Source organism: Pimephales promelas, chromosome 12 (assembly GCF_988280905.1).
Source record: "Pimephales promelas chromosome 12, fPimPro1.hap1.1, whole genome shotgun sequence".
Lineage (NCBI taxonomy): Eukaryota > Metazoa > Chordata > Actinopteri > Cypriniformes > Leuciscidae > Pimephales > Pimephales promelas.
In genome coordinates, this window is record NC_142780.1 from 20,237,235 (window position 1) to 20,253,484 (window position 16,250).

Genomic DNA, 16,250 nt, shown 5'->3' on the forward strand with positions numbered 1-16,250 from the left:
TCACTAGAATACTTGATTCTGACAGGTTTATTTTATTTTATTTTTTTCAGATATAAATCTCTTTTAACAAAGCCAATGCCAATTTTGAATGTTCCAGCTGCATTAAACCGTAGATAATAAGTTAAGTCAATAGAATTGTATGCTGCTGTACTTTTTTTCATTGACATTAGACATTCAAATCTCTATATTCAAGTTGTTTAAATTCTTAAAACCTGATATCTGTTATTACATGATGGGAAACCAAAACATTAGACATGTCAGGATACACTATACTTAATAAGCATCTTATAACTGAGAGTACATAGCTAATGTTATATCTGTGTGTGCCATTCAGACAGGCTATCAGTGCTTAGACTGGAATCTAGATTGAGTGTGAGTACTGTACATGCGTGCACGTGTCTGTGAAAGCAAGTGTATATGCTGTTGTGTATAAGTTTTTACACCCCTAAAATAGTAGGTGCACACTGAAAATACTGGCAAAAATGCATACTGTTTTTAAAAAAAAAAAATCATTTAGAACGTTTTAACAGTTAGGACAACACTAATTTCAGATATTAACTAATGGAGTGATAGTTATGTTACTTTCTCTGAATAAGTACATTTAAATAACGTGCATGTTAAAAAAAATGCTTCAGCCTGTTTTTGTCTTCATGGCCTATCTATTCGTACAATTCTGAGTAGCTACCAAACAGCTTCCTTTAGAGCACAGGAATGGGAGTTGTTTTAATCTTTTGCTAAAATTACAACACTGAGATAAAATTACAACACTGACAAATGCGTGTCAAAACATCAGAAGCGAATATGATGTTTGATATTTTTCTGCATAATTGAGGTCACATTTCAGTCGCAGACTAATATTCGGAATGGTAATAAAGACGTTTCAATAGTGATTTTCTTACCTCCAAGCGAACGATCTTCAGAAGCGGTTTTTTTTTTTTTTTTTTTGGATTCGCGTATCAGAAGGCTCGAGATGCTGCACGCGGTATAAATAGTCCGTATCCCTAGTGGGAGGTTCCAAGCCGAGTCATCAGGATAACATGGATGAATGATTTTCTAAAGATGCTGCTGACTGTTTTCGCTAGGAAAGCGCCAGATAACTTGATGATGATGATAGTGAACAATATAACACGTCGCTGCGGTGTGAGTTGCAGCGTTGAAAGCTGCCAGGCGACAGTCTCCATCCAGCATCACCTGCTCCTCGTCCCTCACCGGCAGGCATGTAGAGCGAGCCCAGATACGCAGAGTCTGCATCGTGCACATGGCAGTGAAATAACAGTAGCCTACTTTTCCCGTTAAACGGGAGGAATCTCAATCGATCATTACTCGATGCGTGCGTCATGATTGCAAAAACACACCCAACGCAGCCCATGTAAAAAAGAAGAAAAAGTCATATTCTTTAGCAAAAATGCCAATGTTTTTTTTTATTTCTTTAATTAAATATCCTTTTTGCGTTTTATCTCCATAAATGTGTGAGTATAAGTGGGTTTTTAATTCTAAAACGACATTTGGACTATTTTAATAAAATAATTAATTCTACTGAATTTGTCAATATCTGTCATAGCGTGGTTTTAGTGGCCTCGTTAGATTCCTTGCTATATTGGTTCAAACACGTTGATTCAGTCATTAAATGACTCTTCTCTTACGTAACAAACCCATCCTCTGATGGCTACTTTCAGCAGGATAATGCACCACAAAGCTCGAATCATTTCAAATTGGTTTCTTGAACATGACAATGAGTTCACTGTACTAAAATGGCCGCCACAGTCACAAGATCTCAACCCAATAGAGCATCTTTGGGATGTGATGGAACAGAAGCTTCGTGCCCTGGTGCATCCCACAAATCTCCATCAACTGCAAGATGCTATCCTGTCAATATGGGCCAACATTTCTAAAGAATGCTTTCAGCACCTTGTTGAATCAGTGCCATGTAGAATTAAGGCAGTTCTGAAGGCGAAAGTATTAGTATGGTGTTCCTAAAAATCCTTTAGGTGAGAGTATATATATATATATATATATATATATATATATATATATATATATATATACATATATTCGGGTTGTAACGGTATACCAGTATATGGTGGTTTATCATGATACATGTACAATTATCATAGTGAACATTTGCTTTTTGGTTTTGAAAAAAAAAAATTAAACCAGATCTCACCAACACACACAGACACACCCCACATATGGGGATGTTCAAATGAATTAACCAATCAATAATACAGCTCTTGATCAGCTCTATCAAACGTGGATGTTTTTCCACTAAGAAATGAAGATTGTTATTATTAATTTTTGACTTGACCATACATACACAGCAGCAGGGCTTGACATTATCTTTTTTTGCTCACCAGACACTGTGGCTAGTGGTCTCTCAAAGTTAAATCAGCCACTCAGCATTTTCACTGGCCATAATTTTGACATTGACACCATGGTGAAAAATTATCACATAATTTGGCCGAAAGTTAGGCTGCTGTCACTTTAAACAGGACACACAGATCTGTTATACTGTTTAGGCCTACGTCATTTTCTGTCTCCGCTGTTTAGCTTCACTTAAAACATAACTGTGTTCATGTGAATACTCGCCAAAACCTGCTTTGACATTAGTTTGTGTGTATTTGACTGTTAAAGTGCATAAGCAGTGAGAATTAACTCAATTTAGTACTGAGGAGATTTTATGTGTGAAAATGAGTATTGGAAGCGTTTCAGATATTTCAGTATTGATATAGAAGAATCTATATTTTTGACAACATACATTGCACTTAGTTTATTATTTCTGATGCCCTGTTTAACTGTATATAATATATAAAATTCAACCAAACAAATGTGGTGGGTTGATGTGTGTTAATGTCAATTGTCAAGCTATTATAGCCTATTTTGTTTCAGTAATGGTTTAGTAATAATAATAAGGCTATATATTTTATTTCAGTTAACATTAAATCATTATTAAGTAGCCTAGAGAATTTTTTTTTATGGTTTTAGTTTTAGTCAACTACAATACCCTTTCTGAAACCTGTGTACTGCATGATGTAGGCTACTAAACATGACTCTGTAGCAGAAAAGAACATGACCTTTTCACACTTTTCAATCAACTTCAAACATGCAATCAGCTTTTACATGGTCTACACTTACAATTTCACTTTAAAAAAAATATTTGTTGACTAATTGAGCAACTGGTACCTTAATTAGATGCTGATTTGTGATTGATTGTGAAGTCATCAAGGCGATCTGGCAGATCCCATGCAGTGCCACAAGTGTCTCAGACAATAAACACAATTTGTGTTTATTGTCTGAGACTTTTGTGGCACTGCATGAGATCTGCCAGAGTGATAGTGTTATACTGATGACTAACTGAACTCAAGGGGCATTTTGCTGTTGCCACAGGTATGTAAAATTGACTGTATCCAAGTGAATAGGTTGTGTTTCCTTAAAAAAACAGTAGGCCTATTGTTGTACAGCTCTATCGCAATAAATAAGTCTAGTTGTTTTGCACAATATGTAAAATGTAACAGCTTTATCAATTATGCATTTTTTCATACATGTTTGTGAATTAATTTGTGAATTGAACTTATAAATTACATGTCTAAAGGTAGACAGATTGTAGGCCTACATGGACAGGTAGACCGAGACAACATGTTCTTAAAAAGATTTTTGTTTTAATATAATGGGTTTGCATGTGTTATGTCATTCTGACACCGTTGCACCAGAATTAGGGACATTTAACAAGCTAATTTAGCTTAAAGGGTTAGTTCACTTTTAGGGGTTATTGAATGAACGAAATGACTCAAAAAAAGATTCATTCATTTTGATTTTTGAGTTCGAACAGGAGAGTCACAAACACACATCGACATCACATAGAGCAAGGCAAATTTGTGCTTATAAAACTAATAACTTTTTTATTTATTTGAAATGACTGATTATTTCGCTAGATAAGACAATTTTTCATCGTCTGGTGTTGTTTAAAGCCCTTTGAAGCTGCACTGAAACTGTCATTTGGACCTTGAATCGGTTGGGGTCCATTGAAGTCCATTTTTTTTATCAAAAAGATTCATTTCTTTTCGACTGAAGAAAGAAAGACATGGACACGTTGGATGACATGGGGTGAGTAGCCTAAATTATTAGCAACAGTTTTTTTTTTTTTTTTTAAAGTGAACTACTCATTTAAGTTTGATATGAGTCACAAATGAATAAAATACATTCAAACTATACATTTTGACAAACATTCAAATTAAAACAAAAGTAAAGTGACTAGATTTGAATCCCTTTTTAATGGAAAGTTAGCACTTTGATGATCTCTTGCCTGGACGCACTGGCCCTTCTGCCCAGTCCGTGCGCGCGAGCGAGCACACAGTCTACATACCGCTCCCAAAAGACCTGCGCCAGCCCCATGAACACGCCTTGATGTTTGGGTTGATTAGACTCGCTCAAGTATGTCATGAAGTCCCAGAGACCAGAAACCGTATCGGCAACGGGTAATTTACGCGCTTGTATAACCGCTAGTGACGATGTGTCCCAGCATTCACGGTTTATCTCGTCCAGGTGACCGGGAGTCTTGCCGCCTCCTGCCCTCTCGGTATTCAGCATCTCGAGAGTGGGTATGAAGACCGATGATGCGGTGGCGAGCATGAGCAGACACACTGACAGGCGCAACCACTGGCCGTCAAGGAATCCAATTAATCGTTCCATTGGAACCTATGGAATCAACAGTGAAATCTTTTAGGATTTGAAAACTGTTGCGGTTTATGCGACCCATACAAATATGCCGCGTCAAACAAAACCTTTTGGAAAAGCAACAAAAAAGTCCTTTTTCTCCGACTACAACAAGTGAAATACCTGCATGTATAGCATTACTCAAGATAATTTACTTACAATGTTTAGTTCAGTTGTTTCTTTTCTGCGATTGTTCTGCAACGTCTCCTGACATACTATTGAGGCGAATAATTGACTTTGACTGAGTGTTTAACGACTTCTGGAGACTTTTAAAGCTCTGCGCGCCCACGTTTCAAACGTCATGCTGTTGACCGTAGCCCATTCCACTTACACTCAAAACCTCTTGACGTGAAGAACACAATTAAATTACAATCAAAGCAACACAAAACGTAGAGCATATGATTAACCGATACTATTCTTTTTTTCTTTTCTTTTTTTTGCAGGGTGACTAAAGTGGGCTTCTTACTGTTACACGTGTATTTAGATAGGCCTATATGTTTTTTCCATTTAATTTTTTCATTACCCTGCTTTTGTTAACTTTAAGGTCCAGCTAGCCTATATAATAGGCTATCAATTTGAATACAGTTTATATAGGCCTAATGTGTTATTTGCAAGGGAGGCAAGCATCAGATTGCATAATTAAATAAAGGGGGGGGGGGGGAATAAAAAAATAAACATAATAAATGCTCAAATGCAGATGAATATAGACCATTTCACAAGATGTATAACAACACTGGTCCAGAAACACTTCCTGTTTCAGTTTGTAACTGTTTTCTTTATTTTACATGTAAAGAAGAAATCTTAAAGATGTTTGTTTAACTTTTTTATTCAGTTTTAAATGTTCTGTTGGTTGTATTTTATCCCAGCTTTTATAGTGTTAAAAAACTGAAACAGGAAGTGCTTCTGGACCAGTGTTGTTTACATCTTGTGAAATGGTCTATAATCACAGTAACGCATTTAAACAACAAAGTATACCAGAGGGGGAAAAAAGAGAGAGAGATAGAAAAAAAAGGGGTTTATCCAAAGCTCATCTTCTTAAAATAATCCAAAAATGGGCTCCAAGATTTCAAGAAAAGATCGGGTTTCATTCTAACACCAAATAATCTTTTCAAGTTTGAGGGCAAAAAGTAGGTCAACAAATGAAGATATTTTTGATCAAATTTGAGAGGTGGATCACTGCTATATATACATGCCGTCGAAACTTGACGGCCCAGAAAGTCATTGAAGAAAATGTTTAAATATTCCATGTGCCTACAGTGGCTCAAGTATAAGTTTATCAAGCGACACAAATACTTTTAAACATTTTCTTCATTGAATTTCTGGGCCGTCAAGTTTTGATCCCTTAGGCAGCCTATGTAGCAGTGATCCACCTCTCAAATTTAATTAAAAATATCTTCATTTGTGTTCCAAAGACGAACAAAGGTCTAACGAGGTTGGTACAGCATGGGTGAGGAATGACTTAATTTTCATTTTTGGGTGAACTATCCCTTTAAGGATGATGCAATCCAGACATTTATTGTCATGTAAAATTTATTGATAAATTAGAAAAATCCTGATTTATCAAAAATGCTGCCTGTATATACAATTTAAATTAACATAAATTGTATAAATACTATGAAACTTTATATTCTTCATCTACATTTTCCTCCTCTCATCTTTTCTTCACTCCATAGATTGAATTTATTTAATTATATTTAACTTATAACTTATACTGCTCTTTCTTTCCTTTCTTCCATCTGTGACTTGAATTTCCTAATGGCACAGACTCAATTTCTGTTTTCTAAAAAGTAGATGCCAAAATAACCAGTGAATGTCAATTTGTTTTGCCTAATTAATTTGAGTATAATGAAGTGTAAAGGTCGCCCACTTCACCTGAATCCCACATGCCCACTTTATCTTACACATTGGGCCAACAATATTTAAACACCTTTTTTTTTAAAGTCGTAGTTTTCAACAATGGTAATTATAATAATATTAATTATCTCTCAAAGGGAGTTTGCTCATATTTACCTTATGCCAGTTTTGTTTTCTGACACAGTGCCATAATTTATACTGCCAGGTTTTAGGTATGTGTCTTATGAAATAAATAATCAAGTTTTTTTTTTTTAAACAAGTTATAAAGCTAACTAGGGGTGAGCGGTGCACAAACTAACAGGGCTAGTTGTAACACTTTTGTTTTAAATACTTCATGCTAGCATGATGAAACTTAGTTTGCCATACCAAGACTGCGTTACGTGCCCCTATTAGAACAATGCTATTCTATTTTATAATATAATTTTATGAATTATATAGCGAAATCATGAGAAAAAAGTAAATAAATGTTTAATGTATTTATTTATTGTTTACTTTTCAGTTTAGTTATGACCATAGGTTATGACTGGGAGAGGCGGAAACATCAGCACTTTCGACCAATCACAGCACACATCGCCATGTTTCCGGAAGCACACACGTGTTTGGTCCAGCAATGCAGAATCAGGAACGTTGTAACTAATAACGGATAGATTGTGTCCCAGTTCAGGACAATATCGGATTTGAGGAGTTGTTTCGGGATGGTCTGGACAAGCAGAGCTTGCTTCCGCAAGGTTAGTAACGTTGGCAAATATACAGAATGAAATTTAGGAAGTCATAGGTGGCCCGACCTTCACATGCTCAGTTTTTGTGTCATGAACAGATCGTGTAACGAATTACTATATGATTATTACTGTCACAAACACACTTAACTTGTTTACCATATTGTCATCATGTGGTGAAATGGGGGCTATAGGACTATTTTCACAAATGAATGCGTTTATTGGCAAATCTCACTATGGTTAGGGCTAGCAGCTGTGTGATGACGTGAATAAGTAGCCCAGGCTATAGGTCATTTTCCTCATGCGCCCAGACCACACTTTTTAATGAAATTTAGCATGCTGCAAAGTGCACCGTGCGTAATGTTGACAAAGCGTTTGTGCCTTGAGTCTGTAAGCTCCTTCCTCGACTCTAGACCATGCTCAAGACGTAGCTATTTTCTGCTCACTCAGGTCACATTTCAAATGGGACATCATTTATGTGAAATGTATGATTTATCTGAACCACAAACGCAAAACGTGACTTTAAATTGTTAGTTCACACAAAAAGGACATTTCTGTCATTAATTACTGACCCTCATGTCATTCCAAACCAAGACCTTCGTTCATCTTCAGAACACAAATGAAGATACTTTTGATTGTACTGTCAACACTAGAGAAATAAAAATCTTTATGCTTGAAAATATCCATGCTTTCAAAAGTGAAATAAACAGTTTTGTGAACTTAACTAATTCGGCATCTCTTTTATTTCAGTATGGCAACTTTGTGGATAATATACGGCTGTATGTGAGGGGTGGAAGTGGAGGAATGGGTTTGCCCCGTTTAGGGGGAAATGGGGGAAATGGTGGAGACGTTAGTGTGGTGGCTAAAAAAGGCACTACATTGAAGCAAATCAAGGACAAACACCCTAACAAACGTTTCACTGCAGGTGTTGGTTCAAACAGCAGGTGAGTTCTTTTTTCTTAGAAAAAATTGTAAGGGTGAGAGAAATGGTCAGTAATACCTCTGAATGGGAATAGGAAGGAATTTCTTATATTGTAGGTATAATATAATATTTTTTTTTTGGTCTTTTCAAAATATTATTATGTTTTTAATCCACAATAAGATATTTTTGTGTGTCATGTATATTTTACACTCACCTAAAGGATTATTAGGAACACCATACTAATACTGTGTTTGACCCCCTTTCGCCTTCAGAACTGCCTTAATTTTACGTGGCACTGATTCAACAAGGTGCTGAAAGCATTCTTTAGAAATGTTGGCCTATATTGATAGGATAGCATCTTGAAGTTGATGGAGATTTGTTGGATGCACATCCAGGGCTCAAAGCTCCCGTTCCACCACATCCCAGTCTTCAACGGTGCAATTTTGATGATCTCTTGCAAATTGTAGCCTCTTTTTCCTATTTGTTGTGGAGATGAGTGGTACCTGGTGGGGTCTTCTGCTGTTGTAGCCCATCCGCCTCAAGGTTGTGTGTGTTGTGGCTTCACAAATGCTTTGCTGCATACCTCGGTTATAAAGAGTGGTTATTTCAGTCAAAGTTTCTCTTCTATCAGCTTGAATCAGTCGGCCCATTCTCCTCTGACCTCTAGCATCAACATTTTCGCCCACAGCACTACCACATACTGGATGTTCTTTCCTTTTCACACCATTCTTTGTAAACCCTAGAAATGGTTGTGAATTAAAAATCCCAGTAATTGAGCAGATTGTGAAATACTCAGACTGGCCCGTCTGGCACCAACAACCATGCCACGCTCAAAATTGCTTAAATCACCTTTCTTTCCCATTCTGACATTCAAACTGCGTCCCAATTCGCATACTATACGTCCTAAATAGTATTCGAAAATAAGTACATCCCCAATCGTAGTATGTTGAAATGAGTGTTCTAAAGAGACACGGATGGTCTACAATTTCCAGTCAGAATCCGAAGTGTAGATCGTTGCACACTCTTAACGGCTGATATTGCCCACAAACCATCACGCGTTGGACGAGGATTCGGTTGGGACTACAAACACGAGTAAAAAGTGTTAAGAAACTACAGACATGGAGGACGTTCGAGTCCTGCGGTTATGTTGAGAGGTTCATGGTTTAGATAAAGAGGTTTGAGTGATTAATTATCATTATCTAACCTAACGAAAATGAATTTATTCAATGGTGTCCACATTATATTGCATCTGCAGCAGCATTGTGAACTTTTGTAAAGATATGTTTAACCATTACCTTTTAAATGCATCATTATATTCAAATTGCAAACACGAGGCATGAAAGACCCACGACTGGCAGATCAACGTGCTCTCCGAGACGGTAGAAAATCAAATTAGATTGAATGGAGGATTTTAACTGTGACAAGATGATTGACAGGGCAGTTTACGGTGACAGGATGCACGCAGCACGCGACAGAGCCGTCCGTTAAAGATGACGTGATAGTATGTCCAAAGCTTGCCTACTCTTTTGCTACATACTCAAAAGTATGTACTTTTTCTTCACAAAAAGAGTACATACTTTTAGGGCATAGTATAAGTAAGCGAATTGGGACGCAGCATGTGTCATGTCACAGGGCTCTATTTTTGCAGTAACAGATTGTGCAATCTCTCCTATTGATTGATTGATTGATTGTGTTGGAGTGAGAAATCTAAAACAGATGCATTGTAGGAGGTGTTATTCTTTTGTCTGGTGAATCTGATGTAAGGAGGTCTATATTGTTCTGATATTGTGAAGGATTACTAGCTCCATGCTGAGGATGCATTCACAATCTTTTAAATAGTTGCTATCAAATAGTCTATTAAACTTTCAGGATATTTAGCAGAATATGTTTTTCCATGTAACGAAACGAAACTGCAAACCCAAATGTCAAGCTCCAAAAATCAAAGTAGTGCGTGTCTAAAGTTTTGTGAGGAACACTTTGTCGTTATTTATTAAATATGTTTGCGTTCCAGCTGCTCAGATAATGATAAATGCAAGAATGTTTTCATTGTTTGCATGCACCCAGAAAATCAGCACAGTGAACAAACCAGGAGGAGATGATTCTTGTGGACAATTTCTTTAATTTTTATGTTTATCATTTCAGATTTAAATGTGCAGAATATGTATGTTTCATTTAAGAGAATGTGCGCAAGGCAGTAAATAAACACATATTTTTTGGACTTCTTCTCACACAAAGCTGTTTATTGACTAAGTTTTGTGTGGTGTGTTTGTCAGTATTCATGCTCTGAGAGGGGCGAAAGGAGAGGACATCCAGGTATTCGCACCTACTGGGATCAGTGTCACAACGGATGGGGGGAGAATACTAGGTAATTTCATTTACTCCTCTTTATAACATCTAGATCATCCAGTGTTTTCCTTTCACATTCCTCATATCACTTCACTTCTTTGTTTGTTTTTCTACACATTTTCTCTCACATTTGAACTTTTATATCAAATGCCAATTTGTGTTGTTTGTTCCTTTTCACATACCTCATTTCCACCAAAAAAAAAAGGACTGGCTCAGAACTGGTGCTGGTTCAAAGTTGGTTCAACTTGCGAACCTTCTCAAAACCTGTTTGTTTTTCCACTGACTAGAGAGCCCAGCGAACGACGTCGTTACATCACTTTGTATGTCGCCATACGTATTAGCTATCCCATTCCCAGTCATGTTGTTGTTCACAGAAACCCGCCCTGGCCCCCGACATAAGCAACATGGTAAAAGAACGGTTCTAGTCCATCAAAGAGTTGGTGGAAAAGGGACAACAGTGTACTCTGTGTCATTGAACATTTTATTCTTTTCACTTTAGGGGAGTTGAACTGTGAAGGAGACAGACTTTTGGTGGCTAGAGGTGGTCATGGTGGCTCTTTTCACTCTGGGTTCTTACCCAGTAAAGGTCAAACCAGACAGATTCGGCTGGACCTTAAACTCATTGCAGATCTTGGACTTGTAGGGTGAGAGAATCTCTACACAGAATGTTGACTTGGGTGGGAAGTATTGTTGTCAAAAGTAAAGCACATAACGTGCTATACATTATGTAGGAAAATTGCACAAAAAATATAATGCATAATTCAACTATACTTGGTATGTAAATACTTTCTGATTGTGATGTAAGTCATACAACTGCTATGTGTCATTCTTTGTGACCCTCCTTGTGTTATTGTTTTTCTGTGTATTTCACTCACACACATCAAACATTTTTTACAGGTTTGATAGGCTTGTATTATTTTGACAGGTTTCCCAATGCAGGCAAATCCTCCTTGCTGACTGCCTTGTCTCATGCTAAACCAATGATTGCCAGCTATCCCTGTGAGTACTGAAAATCAGTAACAAATTAAAACAATGTAGTGAAAAGTTTATCTATCTATCTATCTATCTATCTATCTATCTATCTATCTATCTATCTATCTATCTATCTATCTATCTATCTATCTATCTATCTATCTATCTATCTATCTATCTATCTATCTATCTATCTATCTATCTATCTATCTATCTATCTATCTATCTATCTATCTATCTATCTATCTATCATCTTAAGCAAAAAAAGAAATGTCCCTTTTTCAGGAGACTGTATCTCAAAGATAATTTTGTAAAAATCCAAATAAGTACAGCTCTTTATTGAAAAGGGTTTAATCAATGTTTTTCATGCTTTTTCAGTGAACCATAAACAATTTTTGCACATGCACCTGTGGAAAAGTCCAAAAGAAAATTAAGGTCACTGTTACAAAAGCACTTCAGTCCTTCGGATGAGACGTTAAACCGAGGTTCTGTCCCTATGGTCATTAAAAATCCCATGGCAGTTCTCGTAAAGAGTAGGGGTGTAACCCTGGTGTCCTGGCCATATTTCCCCCATTGGCTCCTAATAATCCCCATCCATTTAATTGGCTCTTTCACTCTCTCCTGTCCACCTATAGCTGGTGTGTTGTGAATGCACTGGTGCCACTGTTCTGTATCTGCCATCACATCATCCAAGTGAATGTTGCACACTGGTGGTGGTTGTGGAGAGATCCTCTGATATGAATGTAAAGCGCTTTGGGTGTACAGTAGTACATTTGATAGCGCTATATAAAGTGCCTCATTCATTTATTCAATAACTTTAAAGATACCTTTTCGCTGTCTTTGGACAAACACCATGAGAAAGATGCCCAGGGTCCCTAATCACCTGTGTGAACATGTCATAGTCCACAGTGTGCTAGGCACACAGATACCACCTGCTGCTTTTGATATTGGCCTCCCTTTCAGGGACACATTTCATTTCTTTTCGTCAAATGTCTGTGAAATGTTGTTAAATCTTTTTATTTTCTTACAAATATTTACTCATAATAAGAAATCTTCAGGAAAAAAGCAGCTGAAAGTGGGAGAATGTTGCATATATGATATTTATTGCTGTTTTTACAATCATCCCCTTTCCCCCACCTTAGTTACAACTTTAAGACCTGAAATCGGAAAGATCATGTATGATGACCACAAGCAGGTAGGATGACATGCTCTTCAAAATGTGCTGAACTCATATACATATTCATTCATTTCAGGATGCTATGATGTCATTACTTAATGTAGTTACAATAGTGGCATGCCTGTTTAGAAGACCACATTGTGTGAAGAGTCTTTGTGTTTAATAAGGATATAGCTAAATTAAATTTATTCTGCATACTGATTGACAAGCTTGGTTTTGACCTTCTCCCATAAAGATAATTAAACCAAAATTAAAATATACAGTTAAACCAAGATTTAAACCAAAAATTACAGTATGCAGTTACATTTTTCTTAAACAGATCTTTAGCAAATGTGATTGTATATTATATGTTGTTTCTTTTAATTCACACTTCTTCAGATTGAGTTACAGAAGTTATTTTTCTCTGAAGGTTTCTGTGGCAGACTTACCAGGACTCATTGAAGGTGCTCACGTGAATAAAGGCATGGGACACAAGTTTCTCAAACATGTGGAAAGAACCAAGCAGCTCATGTTTGTGGTAATGCGTTCAGTCTGTTATGTTGTGAACTTAATGTTAAGAACTGGGAGAGTTTTATAGTAATCTCATGTTCTGCTGTTTCAGGTCGATATCTGTGGGTTTCAGCTAGCTAATAACACCCCGTTTAGGTCTGCATTTGAAACTGTACTGCTTTTAACCAAGGTAAACATACACACTACCGTTCCTAGGTTTGGGGTTAAGAAAAAAAAAAAAACTTTTATTCGGCGAGAATGCATTGAATTGATCAAAAGTAACAGACATTTATAAAATTACAAAGGATTGCTATTTCAAATAAATGCTGTTCTTTGAAACTTTCTTTTCATGAAAGAATCAATAAATAGGCAGCACAACTGTTTTCAACATTGAAAATAATATTCTTGAGAGCCAACTAAGCAAATAATATCTGCTAAAAAATGTCTTTGCCATTACAGAAATAAATTGTTATCAAATATATTAAAATAGAAAATAGTTATTTTAAATTGTAATATTTCACAATATTGTTTTACTGCATTTTTTTTTTCAAGTCAATTTTTTATAATAAATTAAATGTTGCCTTAGTGAGCATAAGAGACATCTTATCTTAAAACATTAAAAAACTCATACCAACCCCAAACCTTTAAAAAGTAAAGTGTACACACACACACACACACTCACACACGTGAACTAATTCAAACAATTGCTTTTCTCAATGAAATGCGTCTGTATACAAGATTTTGCTGCAAAACTTGCTCTTGATCTATTTTGTTGATCAGGAGCTGGAGTTGTATAAGGAGGAACTGCTAGACAAGCCAGCCATCCTGGTCATAAATAAGATGGACCTCCCTGAGGCTCAGGGCCAGCTCAGAGAGCTGGAAGCTCACTTGGAGAACCAAGAAGGTAGGTATTGTTGGAAGCAAACAAGGTAATTAGGGAATATTATACAGATAATATCATGAATATTAGTCACAGATATGTATATTAGTTTAGACTTAGCCTTTGTTTTGTGTTATTTTAGGTATATAGTGGGTGAGTCAGAAATTTCATATTATGACAGATATTTTTATCAATAAAGTGGTTGCTTTATTATATAATTGTTTTAATAGTACTCTTAAGAATGACCATTCTTTACACAAGTATGTACTGCAATATTTCTATAAAAATGGTGATTTGTACTTGACCATTTTGGCAGTTTCTACCACAAGTACATTTTGCTGAAATGAAGGCCTAATGTGATAGTTCCACTGCACTGACCTTCACATTTTTCTGCATTTTTCCTTGATTGATAACTTTAGAGTGATGCTCTGCTTTCCCTAGATTCAAGCCACATCTTTCCTGAGGACGTCACCCCTAAAACACTAATGCGTTTTATGCACATCGTCCCAGTCTCTGCGACGACTGGCCTTGGACTGCCCTTGCTCAAGTCCCTCATTCGCCAATCACTTGAGGAACAGGATGTCATAGAAACTGAGGGTCAGCGCAGTGAGAAGCTTTTTAAGTTGAGAAGGGAGATTCCCACTTCATCCATACCCAGCTGGGGGTTTCCTCAACCAACCTGAGGTCACATATTCAGGTTTGGGTATGGTAGGCCATAAACTATCCTCAGAGATGCTGTTGAACATTTGTAGACCTGTGAAATATTCAATGTGTGGCTAAAAGGAACACAAATGGCATGGTTTCATTTAACAAATCAGTCTAGGTTGTAGCATCTGTGCCTTAAATGCCTTTATATTTTAATGTATCTGTGTATTCATGTAATGTTTAGCTGGTCTCGCAGTCAGATTAGGCTGGTCTGGTTTTTAAGAGGTTTTGGGAAATTGTCATTTGAACAGGCTGGGTGACCAGAAAAAAAAAATATTGCCTGGATTAAACTTTTTTTTCCCTCAACAAGTAAGGAAGACTAAAAAGACTCTAAAAAGGCACAAAGTATAGAACATGGTTCCATCTAAATTTGATTTAATTCTATTGAGTGACAGAGTTTTATTCATTACTTATTACCCAGTTAGCATCACTGTTTTTCAAGGTCTTGCATTTTGCAGAGAAATTTATGGCAGAATTAGAGCACTACTGCCATCTGCTGAGATTTTATGCTGTTTTTGTGATGTAGGTATCTCATGCTTTCATTGATTTGTTTCATACTAGATTATACTATACCAGATATTGTCAAAGAGTGAGAGTGAATGGAAGGATGAACTGGGAAGCAAAAAAAGTCACATGCTGATCAAATCCAAGTATGAATTAAAGTTTGGACAGCAAAGCAAAGCACAGAAACAGATTTAACCGTTGTTGTTTTTTTGTTTGTAAGTCAGCAAGCTGAAAATCTGGAATCATAAGTTCAAAGAGACTTTAAAATTTTGTAGAACTGTTACAATAAATATATAATTCCTTGTTATTATTTCTATGGTAACCGTTGTGGCATGGCATTATTAAACCAATCACCACTTGACCAAGCACTTAAGCCAAAGTTAGTGCAAATGTTTTCTTTCTGAGTTCTCAAGTGGTTTTATTGTTATGCTGTTTATCAGAAAACCTTCCTCATGATTTTTTTTCCCTTTCTAGCATAAATGTGCATGTCCTCTTGTTCATCTGCAGACAAGTAGCAGCTCCACCATATGCCACTAGATGGAACTAAAATCTTGTAGGTGGTTTCAATTGCAGGCCAAACCAGGGTGCATAGGCTTCTTCCCAAATGGCACCCTAAACACTTGCGGTCTTCCTATGAGTTCGCACTGCGTCACACTTTGACGTAACACCACTTTGACTGTTGGGAAGTAGTCTACTGCAGAGCTCGCATCAGTGCTGTTTCGGCAAAAATTAGCATCGGGGGCACATATCGACTTCAAAAGGGGTGCTCACGAGCACTCTTCTGAGACCTAAAATGACAAATGGGACACTCTACGGTCTCATGGACTTAATGGACACGTGCACGCAGCAGACATTGTAAATCCACAAGACCGAAAGTGCATTATGAAATGTGCTATTTGGGACAGAGCCAAACTTAGGCAGTGGGTGGTTTCAGAGTTTGCAGAGTTTTCACCTGTCAAATTTGTATGCATATTT

At 36.8% G+C, this 16,250-nt stretch overlaps 1 protein-coding gene across 1 annotated transcript; it reads left to right on the forward strand.

The window, feature by feature from the left end:
• The first annotated feature begins 7,123 nt into the window (after positions 1-7,123).
• Positions 7,124-15,597, forward strand: gtpbp10 (GTP-binding protein 10 (putative)). The gene is made up of 10 exons (XM_039679506.2): positions 7,124-7,292; positions 8,031-8,224; positions 10,476-10,567; positions 11,048-11,192; positions 11,474-11,547; positions 12,663-12,715; positions 13,107-13,214; positions 13,299-13,376; positions 13,967-14,090; positions 14,508-15,597. The coding sequence occupies exons 1-10, from the start codon at positions 7,260-7,262 to the stop codon at positions 14,747-14,749; spliced, it is 1,143 nt and encodes a 380-aa protein (XP_039535440.1). The 5' UTR covers positions 7,124-7,259; the 3' UTR covers positions 14,750-15,597.
• The last annotated feature ends 653 nt before the right edge of the window (positions 15,598-16,250 follow it).